This window comes from Lissotriton helveticus, chromosome 4_1 (assembly GCF_964261635.1).
Source record: "Lissotriton helveticus chromosome 4_1, aLisHel1.1, whole genome shotgun sequence".
In the NCBI taxonomy this organism is placed as follows: domain Eukaryota; kingdom Metazoa; phylum Chordata; class Amphibia; order Caudata; family Salamandridae; genus Lissotriton; species Lissotriton helveticus.
The window spans coordinates 73,976,699-73,998,565 of record NC_136063.1 but is presented as its reverse complement, the minus strand read 5'-3'; the positions used below and the strand labels follow the sequence as shown (position 1 = coordinate 73,998,565).

The 21,867-nt window shown below is 50.2% G+C and overlaps 1 protein-coding gene across 1 annotated transcript; it reads left to right on the top strand.

Moving 5' to 3' along the window:
- Positions 1 to 6,103: 6,103 nt before the first annotated feature.
- On the top strand, positions 6,104 to 16,216 carry SCRT1 (scratch family transcriptional repressor 1). Its single transcript, XM_078685425.1, has 2 exons — positions 6,104 to 6,638; positions 13,582 to 16,216. The coding sequence occupies exons 1-2, from the start codon at positions 6,533 to 6,535 to the stop codon at positions 14,304 to 14,306; spliced, it is 831 nt and encodes a 276-aa protein (XP_078541551.1). The 5' UTR covers positions 6,104 to 6,532; the 3' UTR covers positions 14,307 to 16,216.
- Positions 16,217 to 21,867: the final 5,651 nt, after the last annotated feature.

The window sequence follows — 21,867 nt, the reverse complement described above, 5'->3', positions numbered from 1 at the left end:
TGAAAAAGAAAGGAAACCTTATTTCTCCAAAAGTAACCACTGAGTGACTAACCAAAAGGTGGCCTAAACACATTTTCGCCATTCCCATACCAGAGGAAAGATCAGTATCTGGGCCTTCTAGACTGGAAACGGCAGATCACTCAGAAGTTAGCTGCTAGCGGAGCAGAAGGCGATTGATGAACGGACTCTGGGGACTGAATGCAAAAAACGTGTCTAAGAATACATCCATTCCTAATAACTAAGATGGTAAATGAGGTCAGAGCATCAGCGATGGTTGTTACCCGATGCGTACGTGGTTGCAGTGGTTACGATGGTGCATGGAATGGCTCATATCAGTGTGAAAGGGATTTGTAAATTGTTGGCTCCGGTATGGAAAAATGCTGGAATTCCTAAGTGTGCAGAGAATGTGGTCAAGAATTGTATGGTGTGCTTGAAGTACAATCCTGGTAAGGGAACTCCAACCCCAGCTGGTCACTTTGCACCTCCAACATATCTGTTCGAGGTTTTCCAGCTTGATTTCATTCACATGGAGAAGTGCAACAACCTGAAATAAGTACTCGTAGTTGTTTGTGCCTTTTCGAGATGGGTAGAAGCATATCCCCTAAAAGATAACACTGCCTTCTCCACAGCTAAAGCCCTTATTAAAGAGTTTTTCCCTAGGTATGGTTTGCCGAGAATGGTGTGGAGTGATAATGGGAGTGAATTTGTGGGCCAAGTGATGAAGAGAGTGTGTGAGGGGCTAGGAATCGGACAGAAGTTCCACGCTGCAAATCACCCACAATCAGCTGGACTAGTAGAGTGCTATAATGGCACTCTTAAGTTAAAACTCGCCAAGATACAGGCGAGCTCTGGTCTTAAATGGCCTGATGCTCTGCCATTAGCACTTTTGTCAACCAGGAGGACTGTACATTCCAGAGTAGATTGTGTTTGGTCGCCCGGCCAACATATGGGGAGTGCCGAGGCCGATGAAATTCAGTGAGATTGAACACCCTGTATTGCTTGACTATCTTCATGATTTAACGGCTAAATTGCGTGTCTTACACCAACAGGTTCACAATACATTACCTCAGGCCTCTGACGATCCAGGACATGTCATCGATCCTGGCTCTTGGGTGCTAATAAAGAACTTCCAGCGGACAAAGAACGATCAGCCTCGCTGGATTGGTCCCTACTTGGTGCTCCTATCAACGCGATCTGCAGTGCGAGTACAAGGAAAAAGAACTGGATCCACAGCGTATACTGTAAGAGGGCCCCTTTGCCTCTGCCGTACGACCAGTGGGTCCAGGAGGGTATCCCTGATTCAGAAACTGACACTGTGCCTCGTTTTCTGCCTTTTAGCGATGCACATTTAATTGGGACAAGTTCTGAGCGAGAAAGCGACAATCTTCTACAAGGAGCTGTGCCACCGTCAGTTCGATTGGACACTACTGAGCCTGAACTCCTATCCCGCGACCAGACATTACCTGGCAAAGGCCGTTATAATTTGCGACCAAGAGTCATGGACAAATAAAGTGACCACATTTTTCCTTTTGCTATTTTCGAACATTCAGCTCTCCCATCTGAGAAACTGTTTTGAAGGATTTTTGTTTTTCGAACCGCCATCCGGGTTCAGCTGTAAGGTCGCGGTGCCAAGTCTTTGGAGTGCAAGCTGAAGACGTTAGGTCGACGGTTCTGGTTGGTCCAAGGGCATTCCCTGGACTGACAGGCGCATTCCTTAGCACGGAACACCCAACAGCCGCGAACAGCACGGTTAGAGGATGGAGTTTTTCAAGATGGAGAGACCTGTTGAAGAAATGAATTTTAAAAGCAGAATGTGTAAAATAATGAGCAGAAAATGGTTTTTAATATTGTGTCTTTTCATGTTGTTTAGCTTAATGATGTTTTTGGTGGGACATATAATATTCTCTTTTCAAGTGACGTTTGCACCCACTACACAGCCCATACCTCCTTCTACTGTTTCTCCACACTCTTTTCATCCTCTGCCTGAACATGAGTCAATTAGAAGATTAGAATTCGTCAATAACTCTTTTGTTCAGCTTCTGCACCAACACCAACTAGTAGTGAACACGACTAACTGTTGGGTGTGTGGTCTTATGCCGCACACTACTGATAAAGGTATTCCTTACCTGGTCCTGCCATTTAGCTACAATGGTTCCGTGTGGGCATACAGAACGATGTTAATATATGCTCGCAAAGTCTACCCCCTACGTTCTGTGAAGGACAATCCAAAGAATAGTGCCCTAGTTAAGGGAATAGTCGACATGATTAGAGGAGTTAGCTCCTATGAGACAATCCCGAGAGATGAGACACTAGCGTATATTGGATGGAACGTGACTGGATATGGAGCTAGTCTGAGTGAGAACCAGCGAGCGAAAAGATCCTCTCCGATTTGGATCGTACCCCATCAGGGTCATCTTTGTCTGCAAGGTAATGGCAAGAATCCGAGAGCTCAGTTAGGGAAGAGTATCTGCACTGAGACGTATGTTTTTGCGTTCCAGACTTCCCCATCGTTTCTAGCAGCTAAGGGTACCTATTTTGTCTGTTACGATAGAGCATACACATGGTTGCCCCCTGATTTTTCAGGCACATGTTTTGTCTCGTTCCTGTTGCCTCCTACCTACACAGCTGCGGCAGATTACCACAAGAGGAGAGTTGTCAGAGGTGTCTTCAGTAAGGAAGATATTGCAGGACAAGAGTTAGGAGATTTCTTGAAGGGTTTTCTGCCGTTTTGGGGACCGATGGTTAACAGCAGGAACATACGGCAATTGACAAGAGTGGTTGAGTCCACCGTAGTTGAAACTGCCGGTGCCCTTAGTAACTTGACTGCTGAGCTCCAGTCGGATCGTCTTATGACTCTCCAGAACAGAGTTGCGTTAGACGTCATACTTGCAGATAGAGGAGGGGTATGTAAATTGATCCAATCGAGCTGCTGTGTTTTCATTCCCGACAATGCTTCGACAGTGTACCAGGCCATTTCCAAGTTACACAAGATCTCCGAATCTATACACGTGGATAAAGGAGATTGGTCGCTGGTGGGATGGTTCTGGGAACTGATATCCACGTGGGGATGGAAGATTCTGATGGTCATTGGGATGATCTTAGCCACCCTTTTTCTGTTCTGTCTTTGTGTACAGTGTGCTCCTGCTATATGTGGTCTCTGTGCTACATCGTGTGTAAGGAGACCTGTATCACGAGACGTGCTAAGTAATAGGATGATGCTACAGCAACATCTTAATGATCTGATGAGCATAGACCTAGATTCAGACTGACATGGGTTTAGGTTATTGCCTATGTAAGGGCAAAAAGAGGGTCTGAGGTACTGAGATTCTGAACCCGTTTCATAAATGTCGTCGTATCATGACGATTTTGGTATCAGCGAACCGAAAATGGCGAGCGTACGATGTATGCGTGTTTCCGTCATGTTCGAGTAATGTGTTCCTCATGAAATCAGGGATTCCGTTCTGAACCCTTGGGTTCCATTTTGTGTACGGCAGCCATTTTGTGGTTGTCCTCACATAGGCCGATGACTAAGGCCGAACAGGTCCTTGAGACACGTACACCTTTAGCTGACTTCTGTGTGACCTGGGCAAGCTGACTCCGTTGCCCGAGGCCAAACTTGTTGAGCCAGTTCCTTGTTCGGCAGCTGGTCAAGATGGAGGATCAGGGCACAGGACATCAGAAACCTTTTATTGCACACAACTATGTCTAATCTTACTCACACCTGGCTCTGCTCCTTTCTTTATGGTCCGTTTACGATGGGGAGGTGCCCGGTTTTATTAGGGGTCCGCTCGACTTATCTGATGAAGAGTGTTGGGCCCTCCCGGGAACTTGATTGTGGGCTGGACAATGAAATTTGGGTTTGTCATGCAATACTTTTTGTCGTGTACACATGGGATTGGTCAACCGTAAATAAGGAATGTTTGCCTGAAGCACAATATTTGGTATAAAAGGAACAACTTGCTTTGTAAAATTGAGCAGTCTCCTACGAATATACAGCCTTTGTACTTCGTGGACCTCTGTTACTGGTTGCAGCCAATACATTTGATCTTTGACGTCACCAAGAAGAGTCCGCGTTTCTGTAGTTCTGAGACAGGTGAATCCAGAGACTTCAGGTGTGTCACCTGGCACCGCTGGGTCTTAAATAACCCGGTTCTTCAATACTGCTGGACAACTGGAGCGCTCTAATCTAGTCCACCACGACAGGTCCAAACTCACCGAGTACAATAACCCCTACTTTACGTTTCTCAATCAGATTCAGAAAGGGTATGACAGTAACAAAGTCTATCCCAACCAATGCTTAATTTGAACTGGTGGTTTCCGGTACTCAGGGCCAGGATTTAACTGTCAAGATAGGCATCTATGACAGTCTACCACATGGTGGCGCTGTCTGTCTAATTTAGAAAGTAGCCCAACAGTTGCTTATAAATTCAATATACATTAAAAAGGAGTAATACCTGTCGCTCTGGCGATTTTGATACTGTTGGGGCTTGGAATAGTCACACTTGCAGGAGTGTGATAGTTAGTACTTCAGTTTGTGGTGTCTTTGGCAGTGCGGACGGGGCAGTAGGTGGTGCAAGCTGCAGTGGCCTCCTGACGAGGGCCCTGGCACTTACATGTTTTACTAATTTAGTGCTGATCCCAACAAATCGCCCACAACTTCTCTCCCCAACCTGCGCCTGCTCAGGTCCTTAAACTTTAAACCATGTATCTCAGATTGGACACCCCAGTGACGTAACCAACTAACCACACTAAATCATAACAAATCCCACCAAGGGCCCTGCAGAGTTGTGCAACGCTTCCAGCGCACTGAAAAACACAACCTGCCTGCCTCTCACACATCTTCAACCATCACACTGCTAAGCGCTGCGTCTTATAACACGATAACCGCACCGCGGTGGTCATCACGCGCACCATGGACACACTTCCCACAGAGGATCAAAGCAAAGACAACACCCCCCATCCGTTCACCCTTCAGGTTGTAGCGTAGTAGTCATGTAGGAAACAGTTCAATGTTCCCACATGTGGTTACTAGACACTATATAAATATTTCAACACAATATTTGTGTTTGATTTAACATGCGATAAAATTTCACTCAAATACGTCTGCATGGGCGTGCAAAACACACTCCAAACGCCACTAAACTGGCACCTGAACAGCAAAAAAAATAATACAATATGTATTTATTTATTTATTTATTTATTTAGTTTATGCCTTTTTATATAGCACGGACTTTACCCGACGGTGTCTGAGCGCTTCACTATAGGAACAGTAATGATACATGAGAAGAAAATTACAAGTGAATAAATTACAAAAGCAAACGTTAAGTTACATGAGGCAAAAGTGACAATTGTGAGCAAACAAAATACAAGAGGTAGCAAACGGTGCATTACAGGAGGAAAAAGGTGACATGTGTGCAGGTTACAAAAGCGTACAAAGTACAAATAGAGGTATAATACTGCAATAAATGGAGGACACCCAATCACAAGAACAAACGTTACGTAGGCAATGGTGGCACTTGTGCAAGTATCGAAAGCAAACAAAATGTAAGAGATAGCAAACAGTGTGTTACAAGAGAACAGTGACGTGTGCATGTTACAAAAGAGTAACAAACACAGGTAGAAGGATAATACTGCAATAAATGGCAGACACACACTCAAACACAAGAACAAACGTTAGGTAGGCAAAGGTGCCACTTGTGCAAGTATCAAAAGCTAACAGAGCTAAGCACAGCGCAGAGTAACACAACACAGCACAACACATCCTGACAGCTGCAGCCGCGTGGAAGGACAGACGCCACCCCAGACCCCTCCACCACACTCGGGGTGCCTGGCCCTTTAAGAGGCCTGATTCCCCGGGCCCCTTTGGAGGGGAGGCGCGCAGAGAAGCCGGGGAAGAGGTGACGGGCACCAGCGTCAATAAATCATGCTGTCTGCCGCCGCTCCCGGGAGATGTGTTTTTGGGGAGGGGGCGGGGGCGGATTAGACGGGCTGCTCCCATTGGCATGCAGCGCCTTATATAGCGCCCCGGCGGAGGAGGCTGGAGAGATGCGCGGACCCCTGGCCCCTGGAGCGGCCGCTGCTGCTGCTGTCCAGTGCTGAACCCTTTTATACCAGCGCCTTTTGTAACCTTTTTTAAAAACATTCATTTCACGGGTTTTTTGCGGTTAGCACCGGAACATGGTGTTTTTTGGAATGCACGCGTCCGGCCTTGGGAGGGGGTCGTCGAAAAAGCATCAGAGACAAGAATAAAGACGCAATAAAAAAAGATAATAAAGGAAACCCGCAGCACTGGATTAAAGATACCTCTGGCACGGCACAAAGGGAAGGATGATGATGCCCAGAGCAGGCTGAGGCAGGCAGACCAGCAGCATCAGCACCACCGGCGCTCCCAGGGGCCACCCAGGGGCCACCCAGCCATACCCAGCAACAGGACACCCGCAGGACTCTGATTTTATAAACATTTTTTTTGTATTTTTAATATAGACCTTTTATTTTTGTACACCCCACCCTCCCCCGGCCGCGGACCGGAACCATGCCAAGATCCTTCCTGGTCAAGAAGGTGAAGCTCGACGCCTTCTCTGCCGACTTCACCTATGGCCGCGCGCGGCACGACTTCAGCGCGCGCTTCCACGGCAAAGGTGAGCAACACGTGATCTGTGCGTGGGTGCCTGAGTGTCTGAACAACTGTTGCTCTCCGGTTGTCGCTGCGCGTCCGTCCTGCCTGCAAGGACAGGGGCGCAAGGCTTGCGTGTTGTGCAGGTGCTGATTCAGCAGTATAGCACCTATATGTAGGCATAGCGCCGGCATACCAGTTTGGGGACAGTTGCGCTCTACCAATGCTTTAAATAAATAAATAAATGTTTATTGCATGACATAACACCCAGCAGAATGACATAACATGTCATATCACACCGTGACATGTCACCATGTATGTGCAGGGCTCTGTTGCCTTGGAGCTGAGTTCATTCTGTGTAAATTCCATTACATGTGTGGCGTAGCAGGGCACCCCACAGGGAATCGTGATATAGGATCGGCCCTCATGACATTACAGCGTACGATACAGCAGGTCCGGTAGGATAGTGTGCTTTATTTCCTCATCTTGCAGGGTGTAGCGCCACACTAGCTCCTCTTGGCGCTATCACTAGTGATGCCGGTAGGATAGTGTGCTTTATTTCCTAATCTTGCAGGGTGTAGCGCCACACTAGCTCCTCTTGGCGCTATCACTAGTGATGGCTGCAGACAAACGAGCCTTGCCTTAAGTTTGCTGTGTGAATACGGAATGTTTGCAGCCCGGAGCCTGGCAGGGGGTGGACTCCGGGGTTGTAGCCATCTGTGGACGGCCAGCAGGTCAGGGGATGGGATTCAGCGAGGCTGGCTCTGCCCTTCACCTTCACAAGGTCGATAACATGATCTCCATTGTGCTGGGATGGGACACCTGTTGTGAAAGCAACAGGCGGTGGTCGGGTTCCTGGTGTGAGCAGGGCAGACTATAACATAACTAATACCGTGTCACATATGAGGCATTGCACAGGACGCGCGCTGCCGTGCGTTGCATCCCCACCCCTGCGGCAGGGCAGCGCGCTGCGCACACAATGGGCCGCTGGAAGCCCTGTTGCTGCGCTGCACGCATCCAAGAGTGTTGACTGTGCAGATCTCTGAAACCGAATCGCTCTGTAGCAGCAACAGCACTAAAATTAGCCTTGGGTACCAGAGGAGGGGTGCGGGGGAGGGGGCCCGGAATAGGTGGGGGGGGGGGGGGGGATGCTGCTCATTGTGACTGCGGGAAGCAGCTCCGAGAACCAGGCCTTTGTCTGCACCGCGCCAAGTTCAAGGGCAACTGTGGCCGGCACGGATGCGGGGCCCGAGCGGGGCGCGCGTGCGGATGCGTGAGGAGCGCAGAACACACACACAGCACAGACACACATTACTATGCACACACACGCACACATAACACACACACATGCACACACCCATATAGTACACACACACACACTCTTACAGACACACACACTACTATTTACACACACAAACACACACTCCTACACACACATAACGCACCCATATAGTACACACATAGCACACACACCCTCCTACACACACACACATACAGGTGCACACACACACTCCTACACATAAATGCACACACCCATATTGTACAGACACACACACATAGCACACACACAGTCCTACACACACACATAGCACACACACAGACCTACACACACACATAGCACACACACAGACCTACACACTGTCTGCAAATCATTAATTCTGAAACGCACACAGAGACTCACATCCACAAACATGTATACACACAATCTGGCACACATACAAACACATAACATCCACACACACACGTCCATACATAGGACATTCTCAAATACAAAACAAACACACACCCACGCAGACACAAACATATCAATCTCACATATGCTGAAACAAATATAACCACGGCACTGACTCACACAGACACAGGATACAAACATACTCAAAGCACACACAGAATCACACCACCTCAAACACACAAAACACTCACAACTCAGACTTACAAAAGCATAACCACAACACACACAGAGTCTCTCTCAATAAATACAAAACATGAGTGTACACAAAACATACACAAACTCACATACAAGACTCTATTGAACGCACTTACGTGCACACTCTCACACCCACAATGTCTGAAATATTTCCCAAGATAACATACAGGCATGTTCAAAATACACACAAATTAAACCTCCAAGTGATACACACGCACAGACAAAACCCATACACGTCCCCTTTCACTCAAACACAGATAAAAGGACAAGCAGGCTCATACAAATGCACTCCGACTCTATTGCACACAGAGGAGACACATATGCACACAAAAAAACATGCACACTCTCTCTCACACCCACATACGACACGAGTGGACACATAGAATATACACTGAGTCTCTCACTGATGCACAAAGTCAAAGGAGACACGTGCACGGCACACAAAAAATATCGTACATCCCAAATAAATTACGGATTCATCCACTTACACAAAGCACATGCACAAACATGGAACATGCAAATGCACCGCATGAAAACGAGGACACATACACAGATGACACGTACGTGCGAGGACACACAAATAAACAGGCGCACGCGATGTACAAGCACTGCACACACACACAGCTCATATACGCACTTACACCTAAGCACACAGACGCCAACCACATGCACTATGCACGAAACATGTATACAACTGTTTAAATGGGGACAGGTACGTGCACGCACGTATACAAAGCACGCACTGCACGCCCCTCGAGCAGGCGTCGCATCGCACATAATGTCACATATTCAAGCATCCCGAGCGTCTCCTGCAGGGCACGGGCGGCTGGTACCGCCGGCTCAACAGTGCGTGTTTTGTGCACCACGTCTGCAGTCTGTTGCATAAGCAGAAAAAGTGCTGGTGTGCGAGAAACAGGCAGCGGCGCAGGCACACTGCGGAGGAATCCGACCTTGAGCGGCGCCAACCTTGGGACGGCGGCCTGCTCCGGGCACGGCGGCCCGGGCGGAGGGGGCCCGGCGCTGGGGGCCCCAGGGCGGTGGAGGGGGCAGAGGGACGCTGTCCAGGGGGCGACCCCGGGGACTGAACACCGTCCCCAGCCGTGAGAAGCCCCAGCGCTGGGGGGCCGTGGGCAGGGATGGGGGCAGAGGGACGCTGTCCGGGATCCGACCCCGGGGACTAAACGCCGTCCCTGAGCAATGGGACACCCGGCCCTGGGGGCCCCAAGGGTGGTGGATGGGGGCAGAGAGACGCTGTCCGGGAGCCGACCCCGGGGACTGCACGTCGTTCCCGAGTCATGAGACGAACCAGAGCTGGGGCCCCCAAGAGCGGTGGGTGGGGGCAGAGGGACGCTGTCCGGGAGCCGACCCCGGGGACTGCACGCCGTTCTCAGTCATGAGACGCCCCAGATCTGGGGGCCCAATGGGCGGAGGATGGGGCAGAGGGACGCTGTCCGGCAGCCGACCCCGGGGACTGCACGCCGTCCCTGAGCAATGAGACGTCCCAGAGCTGGGGGCCCCCAGGGCGGTGGATGGGGGCAGAGGGTCACTGTCCTGGAGCCGACCCCCCCGAGTCATGAGAGGGACGAGCGGGCACTGAATGGGGCGTGGAGACATCACCCAGCGCAGGGACTCCGAGGTCTCAAATTAGACCGCTTTTTCATGTCAGAGAGACAGGGCAACAGGTGACGGAGTGGGTTTACAGAGACGTCTCCCAGCCTCGGGACTCCGAGGTCTCATACAAGACCGCTTCCTCGTGTCACAGTGACAGGTCACCCTGTGATGGGTGGGTTTGTAGAAACATCCCACAGCATACAGACTCAAATGAGACCTCTTCCCCTTATTATGGCGAAAAGTCAACCGCTGGAGGGTGGGATTATCGAGACATCTCATACTAAATTGTATTGTATTTTAATTGCATTTATACAGCGCTTACTACCCCTGACGAGGCGTCGAAGCGCTTTTACAGCGAGTTGCACGCTACTCCGGGACCCACAGAGGATTAGTGTTGAATTACTATAGTGAAACATGCAAGTACATTTTAAGTGGTGGATAGGTTAGTCAGTTATTTGGATTTGGAATGACAGGAGAAGGATAGAGGAGGACAAAGGTTTGTATTTATTTAGCGCTTGTAGACGCATGCTACTCAGGACGCCTACAAAGGATTAGTGGTGAATTAATGAGGTGAAATATGAAGTAAGTTCAGTGGTGGATATTAGGCAGTTACTTGGAGTGAGAAGGATAGCGGAGGGATAAAAGGGAAGAAAGGTTTGCATTCATATACCGCTTGTTACCCCTGATGGGTGTTGAAGTGCTTTTCTGGCGAGTAGCACGCCACTCCGGAACCCATTAAGGATTACTGTTAAAAATGAGTATAGTATAAATATGAAGTAATTTGAGTAGTGGATATGTTATTCAGGTATTTGGGCAGTATATTAGTATAGTTTAATATGGAATTTGAGAAGTGGACATGTTAGTCTGTTAATTTCGATTGAAAAGAATAATAGAACGATAAGACCCCCAATGTCAATTTCATGGGTTTCCAGAGAGTCTGTCTCTGCAACAGCCTGCCAGGGCCCAGAAAGAGACCTCCCAATGCCAAGTCACACCCCAGTGGGTGATGCATTTTGCAACACTTACATGGGTGAGGTCGCCAGATGGATGAAATGTAATAGTTTGAAGCTGAACTAACAGAAAACGGAAGTCCTTCTTTTTGGGGAAAAAAAACCTCTAATTTTGGAGCCCGTCCTGGTGGCCCCGGCCTCTTCCACTCCAGTCTCGAAAGTAAAGAACATGGGAGTAATCTTTGACGTTGATCTTTCATTTAGAGATCAGACAAATAAGCTTACCTCTGCCTCTTTCTTCATCTTGAAAACGTTGGGGTCGATTCACAGAACTAATCCGAGACAAAATCCTAAACTTACTACTTTTGGTATTCACAGAAGGCATTTAGTAGTAGTAAAGTTAGGAGTTTGTCTTAAGGTAGGATTGTGTCTTAAAACCAAAACTTAAGTCAAAGTTAAGAATAACTTACATTTAATTTAAAACAAAATCCTAATGTATGACAAAATCCTAATTTACGACAAAATCCCAATTTAAGACTTACAAATGTAATCCTAACTTTACTGCTACTAACTGCCCTCTGTGAATACTAAAAGTAGTAAGTTTAGAATTTTGTCTCAGATTAGTTTTGTGAATCTGCCCCATTGAGAAGGAAATCTTCCCTTTATTCCCTATGATTTGCAGAAATCCTTGTCAACTGCATTGGTTCTGTCCAGGCTGGACTATTATAATGTCCTCGGTCCGTGCATCCAACAGCGTTCGATAAATAGACTCCAACTTCTGCAGAAACCAGCGACCTGTCTCCCCCAAAAACATACCAAAATATCAACCAGTCTCTCAGGCCTTGGGGCCAGATGTAGGAAGCCTAATTCCGGTCAATAACAGCCGAAATTACCGAATTTCGTCCGTTACCGACCAGAATTAGGCAACTGAGATGTAGGTGCCCAAATTGCTAATTCGGTAATTTACCAATTCGGTATTTCAAGGAATCTGGAAATTACCGATTCCTTAAAATACCGAATCAGTAAATTACCGAATTAGCAATGTAGGGAGCACTCAAATGAGTGTTTTCCCCTTTTTGGGATTCATTATTTACCACCAACTACAAGTTGGTGGTAAATAACGGAAAAAAAACAAAAAGCAATTTCATGCAAATTGCTTCAGTGCCATGTTGCACACATACATGCCCTTAGGGCATATATGCCTGCAACATGTGCACCCATACACAATTGAGGGGTGCAACAAGGTGTCAAAGTGCCACCCTGCCACCCTTCAATGTATTCCCCCTTTTACCGAATCGGTATTTACCGATTCGGTAATTTACATTCATTCCTATGGGCCTCCAGGCCCATAGGAATGAATGGCAATTACCGAATCGGTAAATACCGATTCAGTAATTACCGAATCATAACGATTCGGTAATTATTACTGAATTATTAGCTACATCCCATTTACCTATTCTTAAATACTGAATCGGTATGGTTCGGTATTTAAGAATAGGTAAATTGAGATTACGTACATCTGGCCCTCAGTGAGGTATCACTATCACTGCCTCCCAGGTAAGAGACGTGTGACCTCTAAGGCTCGCTGCACAACACATGAAACACCTCACGGGATTGGCCCTGAGAATTTGAGAAAAAAGTTCACTTGGTTTGCGCCAAGGAGAACTCCACGCTCAGGTGCATTGAAAGCAGGTTCCATTCCAAGATGCAATAATAAAATGTGTATTTGTAAAGCGCACCCTCACCCTTGGGTATCTTGGCACTGAATAACAGATGTTCATTGTTACCTAACTCAATGGCACTCATTTTATCGACCTCAGAAAGATGAAAGGCTAAGTGGACCCGCTGGGATTTGAACCTGTGACCATGAGGTCAAACACAGGCCCCTGTACTGGATGCATTAGTCCACTGAGCCACCAGCTCAGTGGACTAATGCATTGAGTGGGAGGAGTTTAGTTTATTCCACATGTAAGTTGTGGAATAAACTCCCTTGGGAGCTTAAGAATCAACAGAATCTCTCTAGTTTTAGAAAACTGCTGAAAGCCGGGCTTTGCTCATCTGCTGTCTGATGCTTTGGGTGTTTATATCTGATACATGTCTGCGCTATGCCGCCTTTCGGGCATTCGTGTGCTTAATAAATATTATATCATTATCAGTTTATACAGAGACAGGGTGTACCAGAGTGACTGGGGCAGCTCCAGTGACTGCTGACTGCCTGGGCTTTGGCAAGGCCCTCTGGGCTCCATTAGAGGGAGGCAAGTGAAAGACATTGATTGTTTTGGGCAGAGGGTGATGGGCAGAACCCTTAGAGAGCCCTGTATCGGCAGCAGTGCGAGGAGGCAGGGTTCCCAGCCCCCCACCGCGCCAGGATTGCGTAGAGCAGCTTGTTGCATCTATTAACCAGAGAGCTTTTAAGACAATGTCCCAGGGTTCATCAATAATAAAGCAATAACCTCTTCTTGTCTTCCTTGTCCGCGCAGGGTACATTAGCGACTACATCACCCCGTCCGTCTACGATGGCGACAGCGACAGTACCATCAAAGTGCCGTCCCCGGAGCCGATCTACGCCTCGGTGCACGACGACTACGGGGCGCCGGACTCCGACCAGCCCGACAGCCCGCATTCGGAGATCACGGCGGGCTACATCAACGGGGACACCGCCGTCAGCGAGGGCTACACGGTGGACGCCTTCTTCATCACGGACGGGCGGTCGCGGAGGAAGATCCTGAGCAGCGGGCGCCACATCCAAAGGCACACCTGCAACGAGTGCGGCAAGACCTACGCCACCTCGTCCAACCTCAGCCGGCACAAGCAGACCCACCGGAGCCTGGACAGCAAGATGGCCAAGAAGTGCCCCACCTGCGGCAAGATCTACGTCTCCATGCCCGCCATGGCCATGCACCTCCTGACCCACGACCTCAAGCACAAGTGTGACATCTGCAGCAAGGCCTTCAGTAGGCCTTGGCTCCTCCAGGGCCACATGCGCTCCCACACCGGCGAGAAGCCCTTCGGCTGCGCCCACTGCGGCAAGGCCTTCGCGGACCGCTCCAACCTGCGCGCCCACATGCAGACCCACTCGGCCTTCAAGCACTACAAGTGCAAGCGCTGCGAGAAGACCTTCGCCCTCAAGTCCTACCTGAACAAGCACTACGAGTCCGCCTGCTTCAAGGGGTCCATCCCGCCGCTCAGCCCCATGGAGGACTGACCCAGGCCCCGCGCAGGGCTCCAACGCTCCTCAGAATACCTCCGCCTCCTGTTCCGCACCTCTCTTGGGGAGGAGGGGCTCAAGCGAAGACCCGACTCACATGCCGCCACCAACCGCCATCTTTGAACTTTGGGGAAGCCATCTTCTGACCCCGGAAGCGACACAGCTCACCTATTTCCGGTGGGACCACCCCTTTTGTCACAAGAGACTGTTCCAAGGGGCCCAATAATTCAGAAATGCCTCTGCACCCCCCCTACCTTTGCATTCTACAGCATGGACCTATATAAGCAATGTCTAGCAAACCTTAGCGCCACCCCCCTTCTCCAACAGAAGGCCATGGAAGGCATAAAATGTCTTAGCTATGAACTTAGAGGGTTGAAAACCCTTTTTGGAAATAAATAAATTATTGTCCTAGCAATGCACACTCCCCCATCACCCCATCACCCCCCCCAACAAAAGTATGCGCCTTGAAGGTTAAATTATATCTTTGGTAAATAATTTTCTACTTGATATCTGTTAATCTATCAATGTATTTATTAACTCAAGTATTTATTTATGTACTTATAATGTGCTTATTTATCTATTTATTTATTTATGTGTTGTTTAATTCTCGGATTTGCCTTTTTTTTTGTTTACATCTCGCAACTGTGGACTTGTTGCGTTGAGGGCTTTGCTTGGCCTGTCTTCCAGCCAAGTAGCTCCCATTTTGTTCAGTTCTCAGTCGCACTGTTTACTTCTTATGGCTTGCCAGTATGTCCCTGCCTATGCCAAAGCATTTGTCACTTTCAAAGAGACAACCCCCCATTTTTGTTGGTTCCTTCGTTTTGCGTCTGACGCCCCCCCGTCCGCACCCCTTTTTTTAAAAAATGGCGCCTGCATGCACACACTGGACTGAATCTATGCCAATTTTTATGACGCTTTTTTTCAATCTTTCTTCTGCTCTTTTTTTTCTTATTTCCGTTCTGTTTTTAAGAAAAAGAAAAAAAAATTCTGTTTGCCAAAACTTTAGATTTAGTACCAGAGGGCAATATTTCTCTCTCTTAGGAATCTGGTTCTGAGACATATAGAAGCAATAATGCGGTTATGCATGATATTTTAAGAGGAGTAGTATCACTGAGAAATCAGGTACATTTTAATCCAGTATTCTTACTAGCAACGAATTTCAGGGACTTTGCCAATGTAGTGTTCTTGGATATACGATGAACAAAAAAACAAAAGCAAAAAAAATCTTGAAAAAAAAAATAACTCTTCCATATGTATGCACTGCCTGCCTCTGACTTCTTCGTAGGTTTAGGAATGTGTAGGCCTGTAGCCTCCAAGAGACAGTTTAGTAATATTTTATAGCACATTTTTGGGGAATAGCCACAATGGCCCGGCCACAACAGCGTTCTGTATTTTTTTATTTGTCAACGAATGAGAATCGAGCATTAACCGTGGAGGGCGGGACTTTGAGAAGAGACTGCACCTTGGCGCCCCGCCCACCCAGGCGCGAGGACGCGCGCGCGGCCTCGCGAGGACGTCGCCCTGTTTCTAAAAAGCCATGTGGACTGGTCCAGATATTTTGTACCGACAAAGCACTTCCTATCCAGTCTTTCCGATTTAATAAGAACCGAACAGCACAATTGAAACCTTAAACTCGTATTCAGGTAGAAGGGACGTGGATTAGACAGGCCTCGGATTTTTTTTGTACTGAAAAAAGGGAATTAAAAAATAATGTATATTGTTGCAAGATGCCATGTAAATACCACGAGGGAAAAGTTGACTTAATTTTTACAGCTGTAAAGAGATGAATATGTTTGTTCCCGGAGATTTCCTCCCCGGGGATGTTTTTTGAGCCAGTATTTGGATGACTTAAAGCACAATGATGTCACGCCTTTCGACGCACTTCACAATAAATGCGATACAATTGACGTGTGGGGGCTGTTCTTGTCTTGTGGGGGGGCTGCGTCTGCTGCTGTCTGCTTCTGGGGGGAGAAAGTGACTCCTTTTCACGGTGTCGGCGGATAATCGCTTTAATTGGGGGGATTAGGTGGCTGGGGCCTTTCTTCCGTGCCAGGGCCGAGGGATGCGGGAGGGGGCGGGGGCGGGGGACAGATGCCGCCTGCTGCATCCCTTTGATGCTCTGTCAGCGCGCGGCGTGTGATCTGCTGCGGAGCAGACACTGCTCTCCGCAGGCTTACAGAGGCCCCCGCTGCTGACACCGCCCCCAGGCACCACCACAAGCAGGCCCCGCCCTCTGGGCTAGAACAGGGAACACCACACAGCAACACCCACCACCACCAAAGCAACAACTAGCAGCGCTCCTAGGCAGCACCACAAGCAGGCCCCTCCCCCTGGGCTAAAGCAGGGGAAACACCTCACAACATCCACCACACACCACCAAAGCAACAACTAGCACCGCCCCCTGGCACCCCCACACCAGCAGGCTCCTCCCCCTGAGCTAGAGCAGGGAACACCACACAGCAACAGCCACCACCACCAAAGCAACAACTAGCAGCGCTCCTAGGCAGCACCACAAGCAGGCCCCTCCCCCTGGGCTAAAGCAGGGGAAACACCTCACAACATCCACCACACACCACCAAAGCAACAACTAGCACCGCCCCCTGGCACCCCCACACCAGCAGGCTCCTCCCCCTGAGCTAGAGCAGGGAACACCACACAGCAACAGCCACCACCACCAAAGCAACAACTAGCAGCGCCCCCAGGCACCACCACAAGCAGGCCCCTCCACCCACCACTACCAAAGCAACAACTAGCACCGCCCCAGGCACCGCCACAAGCAGGCTCCTCCGCCTGAGCTAGAGCAGGGAACAACACACAGCATCCACCACATACCACCAAAGCAACAACTAGCACCGCCCCCTGGCACCCCCGCACCAGCAGGCTCCTCCCCCGGGCTAGAGCAGGGGAAACACCACACAGCACCCACCACCACAGCAACAACCAGCACCGCCACCCAGGCACCCCCACACGCAGGCTCCTCCCCCTGAGCTAGAGCAGGGAACACCACACAGCACCCACCACCCACCACCACAGCAACAACTAGCACCATCCCCAGGCACCACCACAAGCCGGCCCCTCCCCCTGGGCTAAAGCAGGGGACACCACACAACACCCACCCACCACCACCAAAGCAACAACTAGCACCACCCCCAGGCACTACCACAAGCAGGCTCCTCCCCTGGGCTAGAACAGGGAACACCACACAGCAACACCCACCACCACCAAAGCAATAACTAGCACCGCCCAAGGCACCACCACAAGCAGGATCCTCCCCCTGGGCTAGAACAGGGGAACACCACACAGCATCCAGCACCAACCACGCATCACCATCAAAGCAACAACTAGCACCGTCCCAGGCACCCCCACATCTGCAGGCCCCTCCCCCTGGGCAAGAGCAGGGGAACACCACACAGCATCCACCACGCACCACCAAAGCAACAACTAGCACCGCCCCAGGCACCACCACACCACCACAAGCAGGCCCCGCCCCCTGGACTAGAACAGGGGAACACCACACAGCATCCACCACCAACCGAGCATCACCACCAAAGCAACAACTAGCACCGCCCCCAGGCAGCCCCACAAGCAGCCCCCTCCCCTGAGCTAGAGCAGGGAAACACAACCCACCACCACCACCAAAGCAACAACTAGCACCGTCCCCAGGCACCACCACACCAGCAGCCCCCTCCCCCTGGGCAAGAACAGGAGAACACCACACAGCATCCACCACCCACCACCAAAGCAACAACTAGCACCACCCCCTGGAACCCCCTCACCAGCAGGCCCCTCCACCCACCACCACCAAAGCAACAACTAGAACCGCCCCCTGGCACCACCACACCAGCAGGCCCCTCCACCCACCACCACCAAAGCAACAACTAGAACCGCCCCCAGGCACCACCACACCAGCAGACCCCTCCACCCACCACCACCAAAGCAACAACTGGAACCGCCCCCAGGCACCACCTCACCAGCAGGACCCTCGACCGACCACCACCAAAGCAACAACTAGAACCGCCCCCAGGCACCACCACAAGCAGGCTCTTCCCCTGAGCTAGAGCAGGGGAACACCCACATCATCCACCACCACCACCACCAAAGCAACAACTAGCACCGTCCCCAGGCACCACCACAAGCAGGCTCCTCCCCTGAGCAAGCGCAGGGGAACACCCACATCATCCACCACCACCAAAGCAACAACTAGCACCGTGCCCAGGCACCACCACAAGCAGGCCCCTCCCCTGAGCTAGAGCAGGGGAACACCCACATCATCCAACACCACCACCACCAAATCAACAACTAGCACCGTCCCCAGGCACCACCACAAGCAGCCCCCTCCCCTGAGCTAGAGCAGGGAAACACCACACAGCATCCACCACCCACCACCACCAAAGCAACAACTAGCACCGCCCCCTGGCACAACCACACCAGCACCAGCAGGCTCCTCCCCCTGGGCTAAAACAGGGGAACACCACACAGCATCCACCACCAACCACGCATCACCACCAAAGCAACAACTAGCACTGCCCCCAGGCACCCCCACACCAGCAGGCCCCTCCCCCTGGGCAAGAGCAGGGGAACACCACACAGCATCCACCACCCACCACCAAAGCAACAACTAGCACCGTCCCCAGGCACCACCACACCAGCAGGACCCTCCACCCACCACCACCAAAGCAACAACTAGAACCGCCCCCAGGCACCACCACACCAGCGAGCCCCTCCACCCACCACGACCAAATAAACAACTAAAATCGCCCCCCAGGCACCATCACACCAGCAGGCCCCTCCACCCACCACCACCAAAGCAACAACTAGAACCGCCCCCAGGCACCACCACACCACCACCCACCACCGCCTCCAAAGCAACAACTAGCACCGTCCCCAGGCACCCCCACACCAGCAGACCCCTCCCCTGGGCAAGAGCAGGGGAACACCACACAGCACCCACCACTACCACCCACCGCCTCCAAAGCAACAACTAGCACTTCCCCCTGGCTCCACCACAAGCAGTCTCCTCCCCCTGAGCTAGAACAGGAACACCACACAGCATCCACCACCAACCACCTCCAAAGCAACAACTAGTACCGCCCCCTGGCACCACCACAAGCAGGCTCCTTCCCCTGAGCTAGAGCAGGGACCACCACAGAGCCCCCTCCACCAACCACTAACCCCTTCTAAAGCCACGGCTAGCACCGCCCCCAGGCACCTCCACATCAGCAGGCCCCTCCCCCTGGGCAGGGGAACACAAAACAGCACCCACCACTACCACCCACCGCCTCCAAAGCAACAACTGGCAGCGCCCCCTGGCACCACCACAAGCAGGCTCCTCCCCCTGAGCTAGAGCAGGGGAAACACCACACAACCCCCCGACCTCCAAAGCAAGAGCTAGCACCATCACCCCCCACCCCCACCGCAAAAACAACCAGCCACTCTCTCTTAACTATCAGACACAATCAACAGGCAGGCATTGCACCCACAAAGCCTGCACAGGACACCGTATCTGCAGGCTGGGCACTGCATCGAACAATCAATCACCCCCTCTTAACTATCAGAAGCATTCAACAGGCAGGAATTGCACCCACAATACCTGCACAGGACACTGTATCTGCAGGCTGGGAACTGCATCAAACAATCAATCACCCCCTCTTAACTATCAGAAGCATTCAACAGGCAGGCATTGCACCCACAATGCCTGCACAGGACACTGTATCTGCAGGCTGGGAACTGCATCAAACAATCAATCACCCCCTCTTAACTATCAGAAGCATTCAACAGGCAGGCATTGCACCCACAATGCCTGCACAGGACACCGTATCCGCAGCCTGGGAACTGCATCAAACAATCAATCACCCCCTCCTAACTACCAGAAGCATTCAACAGGCAGGCATTGCACCCACAAATCCACAATGCCTGCACAGGCCACCGTATCTGCAGGCTGGGCACTGCATTGAACAATCACTCACCCCCTCTTAACTATCAGAAGCATTCAACAGGCAGGCACTGCCCACAATGCCTGCACAGGACACCGTATCTGCAGGCTGGGCACTGCATCGAACAATCAACCACTGCACGCTGTCTGATCTCTACCAGAAATCAATCCAGGCTGCCTGTCCTACTCCCACCACAAGCACATCTGCTGTTATCACTGTACGTGACCAGCAAAGGGGCTCCAAGTGTAACCCCTACTACCAAAAAACTATGAAAATAGCCACTATCTGCTCTGCTTCTTCCAGAATAAACAAGTGACACCCCCTCAACTCAAGTCATAAACAACAATCATGGTTTGTGTCTGTGACATGACGAGCAAAAGCTGCCACCACAGACCACAGACCTAACCTAAAATAAAACTCATGACAACCAACATCAATGCTTCCAGCAGAAGCGACCACCACAATTCCTAATACTAACAATCTCTGCAACACCAACTGTCACAGACACAATCAACAACCAACATCATTGCTCCCAGCAGGAGCTAACACCACAACGTCCACGAATAAGAGCAGGCGCACAGCCACTGCTTTCACTCTCCCTAACGGAGCCAGCTCTTAGAAACAGCAACAAAGAGGACACTAAACTATCACTGCTGTCCAATAGAAGAATCAACAGCACAACCACCATAGAACACCACGATTCCAACCACTCTCCAGATCATACTCAACAATCATCACCACCTCCTGCTACCAATAGCAATAATACCAGTCACTGTTATCACTATGTGAACAGGATCAACAAACACTAGCCCAATACCTACAGAAAATCACAATAAAAATAACCACGGCCATCACTTGCCCCAACCACACTTGCCACAAAAACTCCAATAACTAATTTTATCCCAAAAGAATGTACAAATGTTTCTCCCACAACTGCTGTGATACATCACAATCAAACACGCATCTCATTACTGTCACTAACAACCAACTAGCGCTGCCAATGCAAGTTCCACCACAAATGACGCTTCAAACAATCATATGATGTAAATCCCAAAGAGGATCAAGTAAAACCACCCTCATAATTCCAATTAGTAAACACAAAAAAACCGACGAATTCGATTGCTTTGAGTATCATCCCCCTAATAATCAGAAAGGAATCAATCACCACCCTTACTGCTGAGAGCAACACTCACTAACAATCACCACCCTTACTGCTGAGAGCAACACTCACTAACAATCACCGCTCCTCCTGCTGAGACCAACACTCACTAACAATCACCACTCCTACTGCTGAGACCAACCCTCACTAACAATTACCGCTCCTACTGCTGAGACCAACACTCGCTAACAATCACCACCCTTACTGCGAAGACAAACACTCACTAACAATCACCGCTCCTACTGCTGAGACCAACACTCACTAACAATCACAGCTCCTACTGCTGAGACCAACACTCATTAACAAGCCCCACCCTTACTGATGAGACCAACACACACTAACAATCACCACCCTTACTGCTGAGACCAACACACACTAACAATCACCACTCCTACTGCTGAGACCAACACTCGCTAACAATCACCACCCTTACTGCGGAGACCAACACTCACTAACAATCACCACT

Coding starts and splice junctions, on each gene's coding strand:
- SCRT1 (XM_078685425.1), top strand. CDS start 6,533: ATGCCAAGATCCTTCCTGGTCAAGAAGGTGAAGCTCGACGCCTTCTCT. Junction 6,639..13,581: donor CGCGCGCTTCCACGGCAAAG/GTGAGCAACACG, acceptor TTGTCCGCGCAG/GGTACATTAGCGACTACATC.